At 32.7% G+C, this 24,207-nt stretch overlaps 2 protein-coding genes across 3 annotated transcripts; both read left to right on the top strand.

Moving 5' to 3' along the window:
- Window positions 1-149: 149 nt before the first annotated feature.
- Window positions 150-23,110, top strand: LOC117338192 (diphthine methyltransferase-like). 2 transcript variants are annotated; one of them, XM_033899451.1, is made up of 8 exons: window positions 150-214; window positions 10,158-10,355; window positions 10,784-11,115; window positions 11,998-12,155; window positions 12,696-12,768; window positions 13,783-13,848; window positions 14,271-14,443; window positions 22,776-23,110. In XM_033899451.1, the coding sequence occupies exons 2-8, from the start codon at window positions 10,218-10,220 to the stop codon at window positions 22,967-22,969; spliced, it is 1,134 nt and encodes a 377-aa protein (XP_033755342.1). In that variant the 5' UTR covers window positions 150-214; window positions 10,158-10,217; the 3' UTR covers window positions 22,970-23,110. The 2 variants fall into 2 exon arrangements, with proteins under 2 accessions (XP_033755342.1, XP_033755350.1); XM_033899459.1 differs by lacking the exon at window positions 150-214 and adding an exon at window positions 9,140-9,310.
- Window positions 4,100-6,904, top strand: LOC117319183 (cyclin-dependent kinase 2-associated protein 2-like). The gene is made up of 2 exons (XM_033874052.1): window positions 4,100-4,156; window positions 6,536-6,904. The coding sequence occupies exons 1-2, from the start codon at window positions 4,100-4,102 to the stop codon at window positions 6,902-6,904; spliced, it is 426 nt and encodes a 141-aa protein (XP_033729943.1).
- Window positions 23,111-24,207: the final 1,097 nt, after the last annotated feature.

Here is a 24,207-nt window from a genome sequence, read left to right as displayed (position 1 = left end):
CTCTTGAAAGAATAACAATGCAATCTAAAATCATATTATAATATTTTGTCTCTTGAAATTCCTACATTTTTAATATCTAAATGTTATGAAAATGAAATAATATTAATAAATAAAATTTCGTTTCGATTGCATAAACATTCCAATTCTTTAGCGTCTCCATTTCATTTCCGGTAAACACGAACTCGCCATAAGAAGAATGGAAAAAGATATCGTGGTATTTATTTATTCATCATATTTAAAATTTGAATATAAGATGTCGTTTCCTTCAAAAGTTTTAAACCCTTATCAAGGTCTTAATAATTAAATACCACAATAGTTGTGGTTTGCAGTCCATCGACCTCCCATTTGAGTATGTTATTGTTTTGAATTAAAAGACTAGTCGTCCACTTAATTTTAACGGTAATCAGGAGGAGACGAAATGTCTTAAATTTCAGTAAAACTTGACCATATGAGGAAAGTCTTCAAATTTACCATTGGTGTCTATAGCTAGGACACTACCATAAATACACCAGTCGTATAACAGAAATTCTATATTGTTATATGCAAGAATGGAAAAGTAATCGTTAAAAAATATATGAGATGGGTCACACTATTTCTACTCATTCCTGCATATTCTAGGACTATACACATGTCTAGTCTTACTTACATTTTTAAAAAAAATCGTCAAAAATATATAGTTATCTGGCTATATTTTTTAAATATAAGAATAGCTTATCCCTGTGAGCTAGCATCTCATATCTCGGCTTGACTTTTTACTCAAATACACTCAAATATACTCAAATACACTCAAATATACTCAAATACACATAAAATATACTCAAATACACAAAAATATACTCAAATACAAATGTATTTCACACACAACCTTATTTTGTGCGTAACATGGTCGTTAATAAGCGATCAGGCTACGATCTTGCGAACTGATACCCGGATCGGTTGGGATATTTAGGCTTTACTGAAATTGACTTGGAATTATCGAAACGTTGGGAAATGGGGCTTAAATTAGCATTATTTTCAGAGAACAGAGCCAAATATTTGTTCTGAAATGCTTAACTGTATCATATGCAAAACATTAGTGGTTTATTTGACCGAGAAGTAGTTTAAATCAATGTTTTAATCATTCGCGATTCACGGCCCGATTGCCGTCAGAGTTGAATTACAGAAATGGCCGATAATGGACCCGAAATCGATATTTTCATAAGAGAATGGACTCAATATGGTATTCTTTGGTGTCTGTAGAGGTCATATGTAAAATATCTTTGATTAATTTTCACTAGAAGTATTTTGAAATAATTGTCAAAATATCCGATTTACGACCCCATTGCCGTCAGAGTTGAATTGTCGAAATGGTCGATAACGGACCCGAAATGAATATTTTTATGATATAATGGACCCAAAATAGTATTCTTTGGTATATATAGAAGTCACATGTAAAATATTTTTTATTTATTTTCTCGAGAAGTATTTTAAAATGATAATCAAAATACCCCATTCACGACCCAATTTTTGTTTACGCATTGGGCGCGAATAAAATAAAAAGGAGCAGGAAAACTGAAATCCGGATTATCTACTCACAAATGCAAAAATACTCATACTTATAGATAGCTATAATTAATATTTAATACAAGAATTTCTATACTGTATTTGATTCTCTGTATAAAATTGTTGTCAAATTTGTGGTATTTTGTAAAACAATTCATTTTTATTGATTTTTTCCCCCCTCACAAATCCGTATTTCAATCTTTGAGTAATTAATTCATTGAAAATTGAAGTCAAGGCAATGAATTAATATTTTTCGTAATAATTTTTCGATAAACTGTTAAAAAGTTTACAGATAACTTTTTGTGCCATGCTGTCATAAAATTTCAGTTATAATTTTAAAATTAAATTACATGTAGTATGTTAATATGATAACCAAGTTGTCAATATCCACAAAGCGAGTGTATAGTCTACTGTAATCTCAATCACTGAGTGGATAGCATTACATATGAATATTACTGTAAAATACCTGTAGTATGAAGAGATATGTGACCAACTTTAGAATGAATGATATCAAATTTAGATTATATCTCAAGAGCAATAGGTCGATTATTAGAATTGACTTCCAAATGAAATCAACATATCTGTGTAACTTTAGCAGGATTTCATCATTGTTTAAAATCAGACTTATGAATAATATCGATCCATTCTAAAAAAAATCATCAGAAATAATCATAAACCATCAGCTGTATAACAAGAGATTCCAGGGGATCTTGGTGTCCGCCATTGAGATTGATCTCTTTTCTACTTTTCCCTTCTTTCCCCTATTACTTATTATTCATTTGATTATATTGGAAACCTAAATTTGAAATCTAAGATAGATCTTAAGAAAAACTTTTGGAAATGTATCAATAACAGATTAAACTGTTGAAACTGATGGTGGGCTGGCTGGCTTCAAGCCATTTTGTTTTCCTGATCAGACTAAAAGATAAATAGGAATTGTTGATGTACTTCCATCTGATGATGGCAAAAAATCTTTATTCCATAATATAGATTTTCATTTTTTGTATAAATAAATACTTAAAACATACAACCACTATTAATATTATATGTAAGAATGTTGAAAGTCATATTGGTTTTGTTGTATAACTTCAATTTATGTTATTATCTTAACTTGGTGATGAGTAATTAGATTATGATCATTATAATATGGCCATGGTTTACTACTTAATAAGATCAAGTTTCTGTGAGATATTTTTTGGTTTTATTTACTAGACAATATTAATTTGCCACATTTTAGTTAAATTTTATAAATCACTCCACCCCGTCAACACTTTCACAGATATGGATGTTATTTCTACAATATTTGTAGATCAATTTTTCACACCTTGGGAGATGATTGACACGCCTGTGTAACTTACACTAATTGACCAGTGTATTGAAAGAGTCCCCCTAAGGCTATAACTGAACTGTCCAGGTAATGAAAGGGTGTCACACCTGTGTTAGCAGGTGGAGAGAGATGGGTGCAAATTCAAATTCAAATTCAAATTGGTTTATTTCTCTTTTCATAACATAATGCATAGAGAAAACATATTTATAATATTATATACAATCATTATTCGTGTAGTGTTCGTTTGTGGATATACAGCACTTTCATAATATACATAACTTGTTTTAAGGAGGACAAATAATATTATTGATTATTCTTATAAATGTACACAATTTTTTAAGTGTTTTTATATTAGTAGCATTCATAAGTTCATTAAATTTTAATTAATTATATTCGGTCGTAACCAAAAATACTTGTGAATATACAAATTTCTTTCAGGAACTAACTTTGTACATTCAAGTAAGTAATGAAATTCATCACCAATCTGTTGACTAATGCAATGTGGACATTTTCTATCAGTATATTCAATCTGGTGCCATCTACCTGTTTCAACAATAAATTTATGATTAGTTGTTCGAAATTTACAAAAAGTGATCCTGTCTTTATCATCTAAAATATCTAAATAATCTTCAAAATTAAAATTATTTTTAAAGAGGGGGAGGGGGGTCCTATAACCTCCAATTTTTACTGAAGATTTAATTTCCTAAGACCTTATTAAACCAGATATAAAATGAATTATCTTAAACTGGTCATTTAACAGCAGTATAAAAACTCAAGTTTAAAGATGAGTATGAATTAAGAATATTGTATCAGGGACTCAGCTTGTTACTCTTCTTTTGCACCTCGCGCAATTAATATTAAGTACATCAGATATATCATAATTACATTAAAATATAACATGAGCAATGTTAAGAACATATGCTCTCTACAATTATAGCACATTTTACCAAAATAAGAATATATGTGATAAACTCATAATAAACCTTAATTTATATACAATGTATAGTATACCACAATATCCCAACATTTGTTAATATAAAAAAGAAACAAAAACATCATTAAACTGATAAAAGAGGCATAATACAAGCAAAATATTTCATATAGATTCTATGGAGACCCTTAAACAGTTCAATGAGAAATAAGTTAAGACCATCAGGTGTTGATTCATATGGGCTTCAAAATTTCAAAATTTACTCTGTGATGATATGATTGAATATTATGGTCCATAAGATGGTTTTACTTCTTATAAGTAAACTTCAAGGATTCTACTTCAAGTGCACTAAACATGTATGTTTAACGTTTTCCATAATTAGGTAAAGGCTTAACGCATATCTTTGTTTTAACTTTTAATTTCCTATCAAAAACAGAAATACACCAGGATTGTATATTAATATATATGTGTACATTTATATATTTAGATGATTTTTTTCTGTGTGAAGTAGGCATATCATCTCAAAACAAACTATATAAAAGCAAAAAAAAAAAAAAAAAAAAAATGCAATACATGAATTTTATTCAATTTTATTTGAGAGATTGCATTTTGCCTCAATATACTTATAATATGTATACACATGTATACATGTATATATTTGCAAAAATCATCTGTTCATAAAGTTGTTAAATCATCTGTTCATAAAGTTGTTAAATCATCTGTTCATAAAGTTGTTAAATCATCTTTTTATTACTTTACCAAATCCTGGTGATATTCATTAAGAAACTGAATTCAGAAATTTATTATTTCTTATGGAAAAGTTCATCAGACAAGATAAAAAGAGATGTAATTATTAAGAATTGTAGTGAAAGTGATCTGAAAATGAAACATTTACAATCTTTTATTCTAGTAACAATAGAAAATAAGAGCATTTTTTTATATAGATTGGTATATAGAAAAGGATTTATATAAAACAAATTATAGTCAAAGAAAATAGCAATGGTAGATTTTACAGCTATACAGAATTAATGGAGAAATTCAATATTCATACTAACTCTCTCACTTATCAAAGTGTCAAAAGTGCTATAAAAAAGAATTTTTCCAAAGAAGATATCTCCACTGAATTCATAAAACTATCTTACATACCTGCCAACTTAGATTTTTTTTCAAACAGAAAAGAGGAGCAAGATAATTTTATAACTGTGTAAAAATAATATAGAATCTACTGGAAAAAGGAAATGGAAAGCATGATAGGTTGTATAGGAAAAGGAGTTACCTCCCTTGCAAAGTTGTTGGTTTGGTTTTGTTTTTTATCAGGCCTTATGTTGTAATATTTACAAATTAATAATCACATCACATACAAATTGATGTTATAGAAGTGAATTTTATTTGTATTTGAGTATTTTTTTGTGTGTATTTGAGTGTATTTGAGTATATTTGAGTGTATTTGAGTAAAAAGTCAACCCCCTCATATCTCATTTATATATGTGTTATCATTTATAAGGAACCCTATATATATAGCCCAAGTTTTCTCTGGCCCTGACATGTACACCTGGTGTAGGGCCAGAGCGCACTACTATATGAAAACGTGGAATTCTCCCACACCATTTGGTATAATCAAATATTTATTTACCCCAAAACACCAATTTAGTCCCAAATCGGTGTTATATTCCCGGGATCCGTATGTATAGACCCTCGTTTGGATTCAGGATTTTGAGTAACCGAGCCCCACATTTACATTATATATGCTCTGACCGGCCGGTCCTAACATCGATGTCCGACATTAGACACTGAGTGACAGGCATATACAACCAGAGACAAGCCCATCAAAATATCAAACTTCTGACAAGAGAAAGCTTCGAACACAGGTGCCCGACTCATTGTATAAAATGTATATATGTACTCTTATATGTTATTATTCTATAAAACGAGTCAGGCTCCTGTGCTTCGAGTAGTAATTATATATAATGTTGTAATACAAATGTATATGATGTTTGTCCGTAATTCAAAGCCCGAGTGTGTATATGTACATGTTACAGAGGGGGATGGGAAAATCGGAATGACAGTATATTATGAAGCATGCTTACCTCAAATTTGATCTTCTGAAGCTTAAGGTGTTTATAATTTAGTATATTTGCGAGAAAATTTTGATATTTTCATTGATAAATAAACTATTTCTAAAGGCAAATTGAATTATTAGACTTCAAAAATTAAACTTATTGTAAACTATGAAAAATGTTGGTTTTCAATCACTAATTATATATAGGTCACTAATTTAAATCGGTGTTTTGCGGAATTTATTTTACTTTGAAGATCAGAGAAATGTATTTTTTCATTGAGGTAAAGATCTTTACAATGTTTTTCATTTTGAATTACCTGAATTTCTGAAAATGATTGAAAAAAGTTACCTCAATTATGAAGGTGTATATAAGACCCATTATACCTACATCAATATGAAATGAAGGTTTGAAATTCATGTATGAGATAATGAAGAAAATGAAATCATGACATTGGTTAATGATAAAAGAACCAATGCAATTGCATGGTCAACAAAAAGTAGTTTGAAATTAAACTTCATGAGGATAATGATTTGTCACACTTAAGTTATTTATTTCTACAGTTTACATAGATGAATTGGCCAAGTAAATATACATGTCACTCCTACCATGTACATACAGCTTTTGAATTTATCCGACATTGCATGAATTTAACTTGTGCATTTCTTTCTGTTTTAGAAAAAAGATGTTGTGGCTTCAAATCCAAACTCCCCTGTCACTCCAATCATCAGCAATCCAGGTACACCCCGATCTGACGGGGAACAACAAGTTAGAGCCACACCTCCTCCGGGCCCCGCCCAACAGATCCGGTTGTCACAGCAACAGATGATAGCACAGCAACACCAGCTCCATCTACAGCAGCTTTCGCTGGCCAATCAGTCAAAGTACACCCAACTGCTGTCTGTAATTGAAGAAATGGGTCGAGACATCCGGCCGACATACGCTGGCAGTAAAACGTCATCAGAGCGACTCAAGCGTGGCATTGTACATGCCAGAATACTTGTACGCGAGTGTCTAATGGAATGCGAGAGAAGTGCCAGAACTTAATTACTTTGGGATTTTGATTATTTATTAAAGCAAAATATTTCTGATCTGGCCATAAATTCATACGAATCATCAAACTTCATCAAATACTCATTCTTCATATTCACGAATTCAACAAGTAATATTAATACTTGAACAACTTATAAAATTTGACAGACTTGTATACATCTGTACATTTACTTCCAAGTATCTGTCATTGTGAACAATTCTGTAAAAGATGTCATCAATACAGGAACGTTGTAACATTTAAAGACATAACCGGTAGTCAAATTTCCCAACTGAATTTCTTGATTTCTGGAACTGTTACTGAAAAACTGCTGTCAGTTTTGTGTATACATCTAAAGCTGAAAATTAACATCAGATAGCAGCACATGTTACTGGAGTGCTTTGTAGAGTTAGATAATGAACATTTATGGATAGCCTTTGAAATATGGATCCTGAAATGACCATGGATTGCAGATCGGAATGAAGTTTAATGAAGGAGAACCTAGCTATAAACTTCATCAAACTGTTGTGTAGATGAATGTAAAATGAATGTGTTCAAACTATAACGACTTTATCTTGTTTAAATGTGGTCTGATATTGAATTGTATGAATGAATATACATGTACATCTAATCAAAATATCTTAATCATAATGAACTAGTTCCAGCTGAAATTTTATATCTGTCAAAATAGTGTCAAAGTATATGCCTATATATAGCTAGTTGGTATGTGTGTGTAAAGTAGCAAATTTGGGTAAAAGAGTACATTGTACATGAACTCCATTTCAAATATTAGAAAATTTGAATATCACTCTAATATATGATTCACAATACATAATATTCTTACTGCACAGAGTATCCAAAATTATGTGACTTTGTTATCATACAATGTATATTCTTATTTAGTAATTCTTTAATAATTTGAAGCTTCTTTAAATGTGCTGTTCACTTTAGATCTATAAATTTTGTAATAGCTATCGACATACAGCGGTGCCATATAACAGTATCTTCTGAAACAATTGATAGGTACACATACAATATATATATATACATGGATCTCATTATGGAACCATAAAAATACCTTTAAAATTGATGATTCAATATTCTGGGCATATTCAAATTTCCGACATCCTTATAGCTACCAAACATTCAATACCATTATCAACTTTCATATTTGAAAGCTTTATTAAATAGCACTTGTGTGTTTTGACTTACTTTATATTCTGACCTTTACTGGTACTCCCAGTGTTGGATAACTGGTGTACATTTTCACTTAAATTTGAACACCAATGGCCATGTCAAGATTTATGTCAAAAAACATTTTTTCATTGGATAAAAATTAGAAATTTTTATTTAACACCGTTTTCTGAGTGATAAACTTCAATTAGAAGCTGTTATGGTGAAATGATGGATATTCAAGAATGAAATTATTATACTCTGGTAACTATAATTCGTCAAGTTATTGTTGAAAAATAGAGTTTTTCACATTAATTGTTGTACATATATGATAAACTTCACGGCAAAGTTTTGTATTTGTTAATACTATACAATGGTTATCTTGTATATCAATTTTACCCATATATTTTACATAAAATTATCATTTGATTTTGGAAAATATATTTGAGTACTAAATATACAATTTACAAAAGACGTTGCACTGGTGTAACAGTTTTACATAAATTATTTAATGATAGATAAGTATGGACATTTTAATCATTAATGTTGATAATAAAATTGAAAATACATGACATTGTGTATATATATGTATCAGTTGATTATAAAACTACATGTGATGAATAAATGTCAGTAACAATATAAAAACAGTTCAATATAGACATCAAGAAGTTGCATTTATTGAAATTTTGAGGATGAAAGTAAATAAAATTTGTTTTATTAATGTTGGGTTTTGTCATCAGTAATTATATAAGCAAACAATGACTTTTTTGGATGATTATATTTTTAGCTCACCTGGACCGAAGGTCCGGTGAGCTTATGTCATGGCGCGGCATCCGTCCGTCCGTCCGTCAACATTTGTTTCAAATCGCTACTAGTCAAAAATTTCTTATTGAATTTTGACCAAATTTGGTCAGAAACATCCTTGGCGGAAAGGGATCAGATTTGGCATAAATGGTGATTGTGACCCCCAAGGGGCCAGAGGGGCGGGGCCCAATAGGGGAAATTGAGGCAATTCCTTAAAATCACTACTTGTCATAAAGTTATGAATGGATTTGAACCCAATTTGGTCAGGAACATCCTTGGGGGAAGGGAAACAGAGGTAATTCCCAACTAGTCCTGAATGCCTGAATGGATTTTGATGAAATTTGGTCTGGAGCATCATTGAGTGTAAAGAAATTCTAAAGCTGTATAAAGGGAGGATGTGGCTCCCCTGGGGCCTGATGGGGCAGGCCCCAATAGACAAAATTGAGGTAAATCCTTTAAAACCCAATTGATAGTCATGAATGTCTAAATCGAATTTGATGAAATTTGGTCTGGAGTATTATTGGGCAAATGAGATCAAATGCTATGGGAAATGAAAGATGCGGCTGGCACTATTCGGGGCGGGAGAAAGGGGGCACAATAGAGGAAATATAAACAAAAAACTTTGAAAAATCCTTTTTCTTTTTCAAGAAGGACATGATTTGGTAGAGGCAGTTCAAATGGAGAAAAATATCTTTTTATAATATGTAGTATTTTGCCATAAATACTGAAATAGTTAGATGAATGATGCAGGCCCTCTAGGCCTTTTGTTATTTTGCGACATGATCAAGAGTTTATCAATCAAATAAGGAAATACATGATCTTACTTTGATGCCTCTGGGTTAAATAGTCAAAGCACCAGTTGTGTCACATGTCTTAAAAGTTTTAGTTATATGTTTGATGACATGCATATGAAGCAAGTTTGTCCAGCCAGCCGCTGGAGTCATGTGACCAAAGTTGAAAATCAATTTTTTCTTCATCTTATTAATAGTAGTAGTGGTACAATGAAAACAAGTTCAAAGTTACAAAAGATACGACTGACATAAGTACATAACATGGACTGGAATCGATTGAAAATTTCAAAGAATCTTCTTATTATGTTCTGTTTAACTTAATATATTAAACAAATATGTCATTTCAAACAACATATTTATCCAGACAAGAAGAGAACTGTAAAGATCGATGATATTTGGGTATATTTTGTATACATTGTAATTATAAGCAGATACTGTCAAACCCATTTCAGATGAAATATCATTTTACTGTGTATCAAATTTATAAAATTTTATAATACAGGCAAATACATTACTCACAACCTGCATTCAGACAACATTGAAGACCTACCACTGAGTCACCATGGCAACATTTATAACCAATCAAACGCTAGATACAGAGTTCAGTGCAGATTCCACTGAATGGTGTCCCCATGGCAATCACCTTGACATCCTTTTGTGCGGGACTTACCAACTTGACACATCTAATTCAGAATCAAAGGTAATTAAGCTAAAAAGTTTTTGTCTCAAAAAATTTTCGGCATTTGCATGAATGAAACAGCGATGCTGACATTTGCAACTCACTCATGAAGAGTCCAATTTCAGTTTTGTGTCTTAATATCCAGCTGAGCAAATCACCAATATTCAGCTGGTCCTGACCTAAAAATATGTTACAAGTCTTATATTAATTGTTATTTGATGGTAATTAATGATATATATATATATAATCATTACTTAAAATTGTTATTGCATCTGCAGTCGGCTGACCAAAATGAGTTGTGATATTTAAACTAGACACTTGGTAATTGTCGTGATCAGCTATGATCTATGATGTCACAAATAGCATGATGCAGTACTGAACAATATCATTACTTAGTAAAACTCTTCCCAGTGTCTGATCAATGAGATTTTCTGCCATATTGCTTTCAGACATCTGATGATGATGGCACTGCTTTACAACGAAGGCAGACAAGACATGGCCGATTATACGTCCACAGGCTGACCGATGGTCAACAGCTAACCACAGAGACAACACTGGACATGCCAGGGATTCTGGATATTAAATGGTGCCCGACACCATGTCCAGAGGGATCCCTCATGGCACTGGTCAACTCTGTGGGTCAGTTACGACTCTATAGCATGACTGACAGTGAGACTGGTGCTCCCGACCAAAAAGTTCAAATGACAGAGGTCATGACCTTTGACCTTGGAGATGACTGTCTTGGCTTATCACTTGATTGGTCAAATCGTGCAAACAAAGGGTGAGTATTTTACCAAGCAACCGGAAGGCCAGAATTTGTTTCTTGTATTTTTTTTTTCTATTGTATGTAAATTTACGCTTAGTGATTTTGTAAATGTATGCTAAATTTCTAGCTCAACTGGCCTATTAGTCCGAGTTTCTTTTGACCCGAACACCAGACTTAAACATTCTGATGTCTAGATGTCTGGTGAAGGCTCATATGTAAATTGAGCTATTGTTATCTAATTTGTCAGGCATCAGAAATTTCATTAAAATGCTATTTGTCAGTATTTTTAAATTAGTTATTTTAGCTTAATTTGTCGTGAGAATTGCTGGGATCCAGTGTGTTATTTTATTATTATTATATTAAAGGTCTAATATACTTATCTGTATGTTGAAATCTGATGGCAGGAAAGAAAGGGACATAATGTCTGAATGTTAAATTAATATAAAGTGTTAAAGCACTAGGATTTTTGACAATGACATCATCAACAGAGCCAATGCAGTCATCTCATTTCCATTTTTGTTTGTTTGCTTGGTATTGGCCCTTGAACAGTTAGGGTCATTTTGAGGCAGAGTCTCCTTGTAGTAGTTGGTGACTGCCTCACTGTACAACAGCAATTAGGGTTTAATTGTCTTGCCCAAGGACACAACCACGACAACACAGACTGGCCCATTTCTCAGCTTCCTGAGAAACACAAACTGACGCAGGTAGGGAGTGTCGAACCATGTACCAGGGTCTTTCATCTGAGATCACGTAGCCAGCTCTCTAATCGTCTGAGCTATTGTGGCCCGATCTCGGCTCAAATTTACCAGCATACTGTGAAAAAAACTAATAAAACATCTTTTTCACACTCTTTGTGTTTTCACATGTGAAATAAAGATGTTTCCTTCTTGTTTACAGATCTCCAACACATATATGTAGTTCCACTTCCACGGGTGATATCCACACACATGCTGTAGATGGTGGTGACCTTCGATCTCTGACTACCTGGAAAGGTCACGATTTTGAGGCTTGGATTACTGCTTACAACTACTGGGACACAAATCTCATTTATACAGGTAAAAGCAAGAATAAGATTACAAGTGAAGGTAAAACTTTAAGGCAATTTCATTGGTTAAGGAGGAATTTAAATCCAGGTCATAGGTGAAATCAAGTTGAAGACAAGGTCAAAGGTTGAAGAGAAGAGGATTTCTCACATACTTAACAGGGTTAACCCATGGTTGCCGGGAAAAATATGTCCATAATCTAACATGGGTCTGTTCTGTAGACCGGAGTGTAAGAGTTTGGCCAGTCAGCACAAGGCTTGCCTGTGTCAGATCGATTTATCTTTTCCCTAGCACCCTTGGGATAACCCTGCTTAGTATGCGGGAAAAAATGATCTCAAACGGAGTAAACGGGGTAAAGACAGCTGGCACGTGTAATATAACACTGCTCACAATAACGTAACGTCATCATTTTACGTTGAGTAACCATGTCGTAATTGATGACGTTAATAATTCAAGGGAATCTTCATATAAGCTAACCATTTTAAGATACGATTGCTTTTTAGTTTTATTTAAAACTAATGATCAACTTTGACCTTTTTCTTGTCCTTGCAGGTGGTGATGACAGCAAGTTGAAGGGCTGGGACCTGAGGATAGATCCAAAACAACCAGTTTTTGTTAACAAGAGGTGGGTCTATTTTCATATTGTAGGTTTCATAAAGGCCTTTGTCTGGTAATAAGGTAAGCCCATGTCTGTTAATAAGGTAAGCCTATGTCTGGTAGTAAGTCCATGTCTTGTAATAAGCCCATGTCTGGTAATAAGCCAATGCATGACAATAAGCCATGTCTGATAATAAGCCCATATATGACAATAAGCACATGACTGGTAATAAGGTTACCACATGACTGGTAATAAGGTTACCACATGTCTGGTAATAAGGTTACCACATGTCTGGTAATAAGGTTACCACATGTCTGGTAATAAGGTTACCACATGTCTGGTAATAAGTCCATGTCTGATAATAAGTCCATGTCTGATAATAAATCAATGTCTGGTAATAAGCCAATGTCTGGCAATAAGTCCATGTCGGGTAATAAACCCATGTCTGGTAATGAGCCCATGTCTGGTAATAAGGTAAGCACATGTATGGTAATAAGCACATGACAGGCAATAAGCCCATGTCTGATAATAAGCCCATACATGGAACTAAGCCCATGTCTGATAATAAGCCAATACATGGTAATAAGCACATGTCTGGTATTAAGCACATGCCAGGCAATAAGTTGATGTCTGATAATACCACCACTTTGTCTTATGAAGTTTAGTGAAAATGCAAGCAAATGCTTTGGTCTGCATGGGTATGGCATGCCATATTGAATCCACAGGAATTAAGGATCTCTTCAACCAAAAAAACGAACTTTAAATTGTTCATTACAACTGTAAACACGCTGATTTCACATTTTTGGTGCATTAAATTTTTAGCTCATTATCAGTTATCAACAGATTAGCACATTGATGAACTTATAGAATTAATTTACAGAAAATGTAATTGGGGCAACTATTATATAGTGCAATAATAAGATTGCTAATAAAAGATGTAAAAAAAATGAAAAAAGTTAATTTAGGGGAAAATGCTCAATTTCAAATGAAAACTAAATCCTTAAATTTGTATAAAACTGTGATATTTTTGTTCCCATACAGACATACAATGGGTGTTACCAGTATTCAGAGCTGTCCTAACAGAGAACATCTACTCTGCACTGGCAGGTAATATAAAACATTACAAAATGGTAACTTTTTCTTTCCCAGATATTTTCATGCGAGAATAATAGAATCTTACATGGGGCTGTTCCATTATAAAAACATTATATACACAACAAACTTTTCATGATATACTGTAACAGTAATTATGCCAAGAAGGACAATTTCACTTAACCTACTCATTTTCTTGAAGTTTATGTGACAATGAACCAGGACTGTTGATTGTCAGAGTCAGACTAGGTCAAATGTTAATGTCATTTTGATTAGATTTGTGTATACCATATCTGGGATAATTTTTCTGTTTCACAAAAGAATGAACCTCATACAGTCAGGGGTCAAAGGTCGAGGTCTCTTAGGGTCATATTAAAATAGATAAGAGATGAAAGTTATGTCGTGAAGGAGTATCTTGTGTTGTATATCTGTTACAGCTATGATGAAGATTTGATGGTATGGGACACTCGTAAGATGAGGTCCCCACTTGTGACGACACCTCTTGGCGGGGGGATATGGAGAGTAAAATGGGAGCCCATGTACGGACAGCACATCCTCACTGCCACCATGTACAACGGCTTCCATATTGTAGATGCCAGCAACCTCACAGGTAAGTTTTGTCAAACTTTTAGACAAAGTGCTGTTATGTATTCCAGGTTTTCACTTTTTAACTTCTATACCTTCTATACCTCAGGGCAATATGTCTGTGCATAATAATGATTACTAAATTTGTGGGTGCTTCAGGGCTCAGTGGATTAGCATTTACCATAGAAAGCCAAATGTGTTAAATTTCAATTATTCAAACCTCTATATAGAAAGTTTACTTATTATTAAATTACATAATTATCAAACATCTGCATACCGTAAATGTACTTATTTTGATGAACTTAAATTTTTTCACAAATTTTAACAGATAAATTTTTGATGATTAGTTAACCTATGTTAATTGCTGTGATAGAATTATCACTCGTGTACAGAAAGTATAATTTATGCAATAATAATTTAGCAGAATCCTTCAATCGTGAAAGCAGTAAAATAAAATTACTGCTAAAATTTGCACATTTGCAGTAACCAAACAAATGATATGTCGGGCCTTGATTGGTTAAGATTTGCATTGTTTTCACATTGGTTGTTTAGTGTTGATAATTTAATACTTCGATGTACATTGTATTACAGCCTGTAAGGTTTGTATAAGGTGATTACATTTTTTTCTGAATATTGCCCTTTGGGTATAAAGTTTTACTAAATGTGTGCATTTTACAGTCTTTTAAAGACTCTGTAGTAGGTTCCCCAGGGGGGGGCTGCCATGGGAGTATGGTTAAATAAGTACCCGGATGGTCAGGTGGCACAGCCTTTTACTTAGGGGGCCGAGCAATTCCTCTAAGAATATATTCTATGGGGCGCACTAGCGCCCCATTTATAATATATTCTTAGAGGAATTGCTCCATAAAAGCATGGTTAACATAAAAGTGAAATCCAATCCCTATATTTACACTTACGGATGTTGTTTCTATAAGTCTTTGTGATTACAATATTTTTTCTTTGTAAATAAAAAAAAATCATATAAAAGTCGGACACAGTGGGAGGAGTCAATTATTAGAACAGCCAATGGTGATGCTTCACAACAAATTGAGAATTTTTTACCGCGGTAAAAAAGTAGTTCTGTTTTTATGGAGGCGTTTACGCCTGCCATATTACAATCACCTACGAGTTGTGACGTCACAATCTCTCACTTTCATTTTCGTTATATTTCCTTTCACAGTTCATTTTGTAGTTTCTTTCGGTTCATATATGATGTAGTTGAACTATATATACATTTATGAAAACTATCACGACTACAAATAAAGTGCTATTACATGAAAAAAGGTATATTCAGTATAAATTTCTCTTCGGCGGAAGCCCGGAATTTGAGACCTCTGGTGGTAATTTCTGTAACTAGGGGTAATGATTCGCTTATTAGTCCAAGTATGAGGCACGTCATTGTAGTCCGTCATTCAAAGTAGATGTGCACAGAAATGTATTAACTATGCTGATAATGTTGTGAACATTTCAGGAACTATTTTGAATAAACAATAAGAATAATGTCTTGTAAATATCTACACCTGCATCGATTTTTGCAAATCTATATCGAAAATACTGATTGAAGGGAGATAACTGCGATATTCTGACGTTACCTTACAGAGGACACTTGTTTAACTACTAGGAATAAAGACGGCATAACAACCCAAGCGCAAACAAATTTCCGATTTTCATAAAACCCTCCAGGTTTTGGCTAACAACATTTCTTTTGTTTACAACTTGGTAGTTTGTTCACGAGATTTTATGAGATTTGGTCCGATATTTAGCGATCACGTGTTTCGTCTGTTTATGTTTATATCGACCCCCCATATATTTTATACATACATTATTATTGTAACGTGTCCCTGTGAACTGATCGAAGTCCCTGTGTTTCAAATCTATGAATCGGCAGACCTACGTGATGGCGTGATGGAATTCGATCGTTTATTTTTCAAAACTAAGAAAACTGGCACATATCTGTCGTGGTGGTCATTTGTGCTGTACCTTCCCCGACAGAGACAATATACAGAATCTGGATTTTTGTGATAAGGTTTACTGCAGTAGCTACTCGCACTCGTAATATATATGAAAATGCTAAATTATTATTGAACCAGCTTGTCTTATTTATATATTATTCAGCTCACGATTCAATGCAACCTTTTCAAATGTTTTCATGTAATATATATATATACATTTGTATGCACCAAGCTGTGAAATGTTTGTATTGCATAGAATATTTAAACAATACAAAGTAATTGTAGATTAACAAAATGTATACCAATTGCATTTTAACGTACTAGTACAACTTTTTGTTGTTTTCATGTAATATGTAATAGATACATAATGGGTACGAGTGATGTATCGGATATATCACACGAGTGCGTAGCACGAGTGTGATATATGCGATACGTCACGAGTACCCATTTTGTATCTGTTTTATCCAATGACAGCCGAGGTTTTGTCACCCACGTGCCTAGGGGTGGAGCTATAAAATTGATCAGAACCTGTCACTGGGATATGTTTCCCGCCAATTTCTGACACGTTTTGTTTTCTGTCACAGTAGCCCATTCATTTCTAGTGACACTGTCAACCATGACGGATCAGGTACTGATCACTGATGTCGATGTGTTCACTGACCTCGACGATATAACATTATCACAGGCCGTAGATAAGTATGAATATGAACTTGAAGATAGTGACACGGTAGCTATTGACATTGGAATAGTTGATACCAAGGAATTAACTCAGCCAATTGTTGTAAATGAACTGAACGGTAATGTGAAAAACATGTGAAAGGCTGCAGGATTCGAGGGAAATTACATAAACCATTCCGGAAAGAGGACCTGCGCTACTTCCCTTTACCAAGTAGGTAAGTCTAAAATCATATCGTTTGAACAAATTGTGAAATGAAATATTTTTCGTAAATTTCGACGTTCACAATGTCACAAAATCCTTTCAAAATCCGTGAAATTGTTTAAAGAAATCAATGAATCGGTTAATCGGTATTTTTATCCACTCGTCTTGTTATCATTTTCATCACTATTTTGTTTATGTGATAGGATTTTTGTGCAACGAAAGTATATTGTTACATTTAGCGTAATCTGTATAACCTTTTTTTTTAAATGACTGACATTTTATATGTAATCATGTAATGTATGCTTTTTTTTTACTGACCTGTTAAAATAGATTTTACTTAATAAAATATGAACAGGGTTTTATATTCTGTTTGGTCAGGTTTTGATGAACAACTCATTATGGACAGAACGGTACATCGCAGCAGGGCTGTACGTGCATACAAGGTGAAGAAAGAAGATGGAAAATTTCTAAACAGCACTCGTATTTCATTAAATTTTGTTTGAAATGCATTTCCTGTCTTTGTTCATTTGTCACGCCTACATTTGAAATTGGCCCCGCCTCAAGACTGAGGCATGGACCAATCAGAAATGCCATGTGATATTTCAGATATCACATATGTGATATTTGAAATATCACATAGTATGCAATATATCGCCAACAAAAGATCAAAGAAAAACCGAGGCGTCATTGGATAAAACTTTTTGTTGTTTTCATGTAAAATGATAAATACATGTATATCTATTGGCAATCGATATACAATCCATATAATATAAGACTTTCTCAAATATCAATATCCTCATAACTTTCAAAATAAATCTATATTTGTATTTGAAATTTCATTAAAAATGTTTGATTTTCATGTCACGAACAAATCCCTTAAAATGATCATCAATCTCCTTATTGGTCTCCAGAAAGTGTGAAAATAAATGAAACTTTTTTGTCAATAATTCTATTCATTATGAATTCATGTATAACCATTTAGGTTTTTTCCAATGTTGACCTTTAAAACTATATATATATACAAGCAACAATCTGTGGGATGTCAAATATGGAAGGCTATAGCTGTTTCAGGATAAATTCCCAAAAATGCTTATAAGTACTGTTTCTTATCACTGATCACATACAGTGTATTGGGTTTTTGACTATTATGTGTTATTGCTACTTAAGTGTGAATTTTTTCGGCTTCAGTGATAATGTATTTCTTTGTACTTATGTGCAACAGACATCGCGAGAGTTTAATTCTCCTACATATAATATTGACTCCTACAAAAAGAAGTTGAGTGATCATGATTGGTTGACTACGAGAGGCATTTTATCAAATCTCATATTTACCATACTGATTGCTCATGATCATATTTCATCCGGCCTAGTAAACTCTAGAAAAAACATCTTAATTTATGAAAGTAGCTAACTCCTTTAATGTATGTGTAAAAATTAAGTATATACATATATCGTACAAAACATCAAACTTCTAATATGGTAGAAATGAAACATACATTTAGGCTGACTGCCTGATAATATAATACAATTTGTACAGAGTTTACAATCCTTTGACATTCAGCTCATAATATACACCATTATAATTTGATCTGTCGTCATGTGTCGGTCTTCTTCTTAAGACCAAGATATCGCAGAATGGTGTACAAAAGGTTCTTAAGCTGTTTTATCAAAATTGTTAATTTCATGGCCCCCTATGTGTCGCATTCTCCCTGGGGAGAGGATACATTTTGCTATAGTTTATATAGAAAACTCATCACACATATTTTAGCATAATTTGTTTCATTTTCATTGGAAATTGGTTAGCACGTGGTTAGGGCAAACTTTTCTCAATGACATATTGTCAGAGAATGTCAAGGCCAACGACTTGTTATGGGTTCGAATGTCAAAAATAAAAATCTTATATTGATTTTTTTTTTCATTTCATATGAAAGAACATAGTCCACTGAAACAGAATGTGCATATTTTATTGTCATCAGATAAAAATATGGCAGAAAGATATGGCACTTGGAAAAGAATCATAAAGCTATTTTCTCCAGCCAAAATTAAAAAATAATCCAAAATTGCAGAATAAAGGTTTCTGCTCTTTTATCTATAATATACACATGAAGGCTTGATGTTTGGCGCATCGATAACGTATGGCTGGCTACAAATGTTATACTTATATTTGACCTTGACCTTCATTCAAGGTCATGGGGGTCAAATGATCAAGAAAATTCAAAGTTCTTTCAAATTATTAATTTGGGTCACATTTTAAAGAATCAGCCCTTTTAAAGGTGTGTGCAATGCATCAAGGTCAAATAATCAAAATGACGCAGATATGGCACTTTTAAAAAGAAATTCCTACCAAAATTAAAAAATGACCCAAAACTGCACATACACACGAAGGCTGGATACATGTAAGATGTGTGACTGGCTACAAATATTGAGTTTATCTCTCTGACCTTGACCTTCATTCACATTTTAAAGAACCGGCTCTTATGAAGGTGTGTGCGAAGTTTCAAAGGCAAATTATTAAAAATGATGCAGACATGCCCTTTAAAGAATGTTTTCTTGCCAAAATCAAAAATTATCCATAAATTGCAATTCAATTGTTGGCTCAAAAGGGGTCAATTTGGCTCAATTGACGGAAATAACTTCTTCTCTGAAACTAAGCAATCGATATAGCTCATACTTGACTGGTAGCATCCTTTTGGGTAGGGATTCAAAATTGTAAAAATGGTGGGGTTGACCCCCGGGGGGCAGGGTCAAAAGGGGTCAATTGGTTTCTCTGAAACTAAGTTATGGATATAACTCACATTGGTGTGGTAGCAATCCCTATGGGGTTGTACGCAAAGTCAATTTCATTTCATGGATTGATTGCACAATTTGGTATAAAACCTACATTCGTATGGTAGCATGGTTATGGGTGGGTATTCAAAATTGTACGAATGTTGGGGTTAACCTCCCGGGGGCTGAAGGATGGGACCAAAATAGGTCAATTTCGCTAAATTGACATTTTAAGAATAACAATAAACCAATGTACATGTACCCATATAAAATGCTTATGATATATTGACAAATAAACTTAAGCATCATTTTTGTTTCATATCTCATAAAACCAGGTGAGCGATACAGGCCCTCTGGGCCTCTTGTTTTATCTGTGAAACCATTCAGATCCCAACTCCATAAGGCTGTATCTCCATTTGCCCACTTTTTAAAATCACAATATGGGGAAAATGTTGTGATAGGGATTATAGTCTATTTCAGAGTAGTTCACCTTGTTTTTACCTGTGATTTACCTGGGATTTTCACCAGTGTTACCTGTGCTACATGGCTTATACCTATAAGGAACTATAACATATAAGTAGCTACATGTATAATTTTATGCAGTACTTTATATAGGAAAAAATACACATTGATTACAGTATTATTATTTTGTTGTTATTTATGATGCGCAATGTACCTGTTTATAAGTATTTATATTTAAATATACAGTACTTTATATGAAAAAATAATAATATTGCATATAAAGATAGAGAGATATATCTTTTTTCTGAAATGTTGCGTAAATTGTATTATATTATGCAAGTGTAATGAAAAAATGCAATATGTTACTGCTAATGTATTACTAGTGCTTAATGTATAATGTGCTATATATGTTTGTAAATATGGTATGTATCTAATGTTTTTTTTTTATATCTATGTGAATATGATGTTCTTTTTAAACTGAAGAATGTAACATAGAATGTTTGAAAAATGTTAACTATTAAAAATGCAATATGTTACTGCTAATGTATTACTAGTGCTTAATGTATAATGTGCTATATATGTTTGTAAATATGTTATGTATCTAATATTATATATATGTGTGAATATGATGTTCTTTTTTAACTGAAGAATGTAATATAAAATGTATGAAAAATGTTTTTAGTATATAATATATATTATAATGTATTACCAGTGCTTATGTATAATGTTTGTGGATATGTTAACTATCTAATGTGTGTTCTTTCTTATATATATATGCTTGTAAATATGATGTGTGTATGATGAAATTCACGGATAAATGATAAAATTAAAAAAAAAAACTATAACTTAGTGTTATTTTCTCCACTTCTCAGGTACATAAATATACCTCTCTTTTTGCCCACTTTTTAGCACAGGTAAATCATACAGGTAAACACAGGTAAAATTATTATGGAACTGACTATAATTGGTTTTCCATTGTTCTCCTAAGTATACACTGTTCTTTGTTCTAAAAAAAGTGGGCAAATGGAGAACACACCCTCCATAATCTTGCTGGACAACAAGAGATGAACACAATCCTGATGTAAAAATAGGCCCAGGGTTCTTTCCCCACCCCAAGGGCCTTATACAATCAAATTGAATTGATATCAAATATGAAAGTTTTCTTCAATATTTTGCATGTAAAACGCTGTATATTTATATACAGTACCTATATAGCTACTAGGCTATTATCTACATCTTGGTGCTAAATTAAAAAGCTACAAATCACAAATCACAGTTTATTGTGAATATTGCCATTGGATCTATTAAAATAGATGGAATTGATATCTAATTTTGAAATAATTGTCCTTAAAAATGAGGTCTTTGTTGAAAAAAAAGTGTAATAACTTTTAAAAGCTGTCAATCTAATTTTGATATTATTCTAAGATCAAAATAGAAAGGAATAAACAATTTTGTTTACAAGATATTGAAAGACATTGCACACTTTCAACAAAAAAAGTAGCAGACACTCCCTGTATTTTCAATACATATCGTGTATTGTTATAACTTATCGAAATGCATATCATATTGTTTCGACATTTCTAATACCCAGGCCTATAAAATATAAGTTTGTTTTAAACACATAAATGCAAATTTTGAACTACTTAAGTATAAAAGATGGTTTAAAGTATGAATGTTAATGACATGTACCTAAGTAGAAGTTGATTTGAAAAAAAATTAAAATGTTTGACTTTTTAAGTAAAGGTTTGATTGAAATAAGAAATGTTTAACTACTTTTAGAAGTAGGTTTGCAACTTTTAAGATGGTTAAAACCATTATTTACATCGAAACAGTCTAAACCATTACATTCATCAGGACTGTGAAAACCATTATGTCCAGTTGGTTTGACACACTTAAGTGGAAATGTTTAGTCATGTTGATATCAGTTTAATTTGTATTCTTGCTTTATTTCAAATATCTCCTTTTACATCTGACTAACGCCTCCTACAGTACTTTCAGTACTTTGATTTATTATGATATTAACATAAATAGCAAAACCATTTTGATAGATTATCATATTTAATATTGTCTAACATGTTAGTTTTATACATTTTCAAATAAAAAAATTACCATTTGTAACTTAAATTGTAAAGCCATGTGCTTGGCGAAAGTAGTTCCCGTACCCTGTCATAATTTCATACGCAAGTTCAAAGGTCAATGTTTCCATGCAAGAATGGTAAACAAATCGGTCTGGTATTGTTATATAGTGACAAAACTTTGCAAGTGTAAATATATACTAGTTGATTTATTTGTTTTTTCAGAGGAACCACTTCCAATACTGTGTCACTATGATAAACATACATCTCTGGCATATGGAGCTGATTGGTGCTATATGGATCCCTCTTCTGGCTCCCATCAGGCCTCAGGGGAGGACCAGCTGGATAAAAGGACTTTTCTGTCCCCTCAGGGACTACAGAAAATGAACAAGGAGAACAGACAACTAAAGATCCTGTAAACAAGGACTGCCTAAAATCTGTGGCAACATGCTCGTTTTATGATCATGTGCTTCATCTATGGCAAATCAGACTGGATTCTAAATGCTGATAGATTCTATTTACTAGGTATATGTATATGGGAATTCTGATTAATAAAATAGGGACAAAACAAACATTATTATGTCTTGTGTTTTTTTGTACTGGATTCTGTATGGCCAACTGTGAACAATTTTTTTTATCCCTTTTTTCTTACATTTTTTTACAGTTTTTGTACTATATTCTGTCCATTATGGACGCCTGTGAAGAATACTCTTTTCACTATTAATTACTTTTGATTACTGTAGCTTTAGGTGGTTGTTAGGTAAGCTGAATGGATCAAAGGTCACACTTACCCATTTCCAACACTTATTTTAGGGCAATAAATATGTTTAAATAAAAAATCAACACTTATTAACTGTGATAAAATATTTAATACAACAGGTTTGTGGTCTTTTCATCACTTTTTAAACTTAACTTAATAATTTAAGAGTTATTGCCCTTTGCTTGTGTTTCTAATCAATATCAATTTTTCGGCATAGCCGTCTAATTTTGTTTTGGACCCGGATATGACGCGACAGGTGGCGTTACTGGTCAAGATGAAGTATGGGATTGGTAAATGTAGTGGTCAATGCAAAATGCAGATATGCAGTTAAAAACGAAACAAAGTAATGATTGAATGCAAGCTGAATAAGTGGATGTATCTTTTCAAATGGCATATTAATAAAATCATATTCCTGATTCAAATGCAGTCTTATGATTCAAACTGATCTAATTTTGTTATCCGTGCTGAAACGCATTAGTTCGTTGATTTATTTCACCTGCAGTATTATAACCACCAGCATTAAAACTATGCCGTTTATCTTTTTAAAAGATATTTCTTGTTTTATCTTAATTTGTATTTCATTTCCTTTTTTGCAGGATCTATTCTTATACACGGGACACTCTCGTTTAAACGCCAACGATTTTTATGATTACTTAAAAACAGTAAACAACATCTATTCTAGAACAGTTTATAAGTTTCATACTTCCGTGCAGTATTCAACTAGTGTAGTAGCGGAAAAGCATTTGACACTGTTGAATGTCTTTGCAATGTCAAAATATGTGTTGTTACCTGCATGGTCGCCGAGGTTCTTCTATGTTGGCCGAAATCCTTTATTCCGTCCACAATTCTTACACAATAAAACGAACTGTGGTCCTGTAAAGATGTTTGCTTCGTATT

The sequence above is a fragment of the Pecten maximus genome, chromosome 1, assembly GCF_902652985.1.
Source record: "Pecten maximus chromosome 1, xPecMax1.1, whole genome shotgun sequence".
In the NCBI taxonomy this organism is placed as follows: domain Eukaryota; kingdom Metazoa; phylum Mollusca; class Bivalvia; order Pectinida; family Pectinidae; genus Pecten; species Pecten maximus.
Note: the sequence above shows the minus strand (reverse complement) of the source record. Positions and strands in the feature narration are given on the sequence as shown.

Bases quoted from the DNA above. Each gene is read 5' to 3' on its own strand.
- LOC117319183 (XM_033874052.1), top strand. From the start codon at position 4,100: ATGGTTTTACTTCTTATAAGTAAACTTCAAGGATTCTACTTCAAGTGC. The intron at 4,157-6,535 runs GTATGTTTAACG...TTTCTGTTTTAG, and splicing joins ACTTCAAGTGCACTAAACAT to AAAAAAGATGTTGTGGCTTC.
- LOC117338192 (XM_033899451.1), top strand. From the start codon at position 10,218: ATGGCAACATTTATAACCAATCAAACGCTAGATACAGAGTTCAGTGCA. The intron at 10,356-10,783 runs GTAATTAAGCTA...TATTGCTTTCAG, and splicing joins CATCTAATTCAGAATCAAAG to ACATCTGATGATGATGGCAC. The intron at 11,116-11,997 runs GTGAGTATTTTA...TCTTGTTTACAG, and splicing joins TCAAATCGTGCAAACAAAGG to ATCTCCAACACATATATGTA.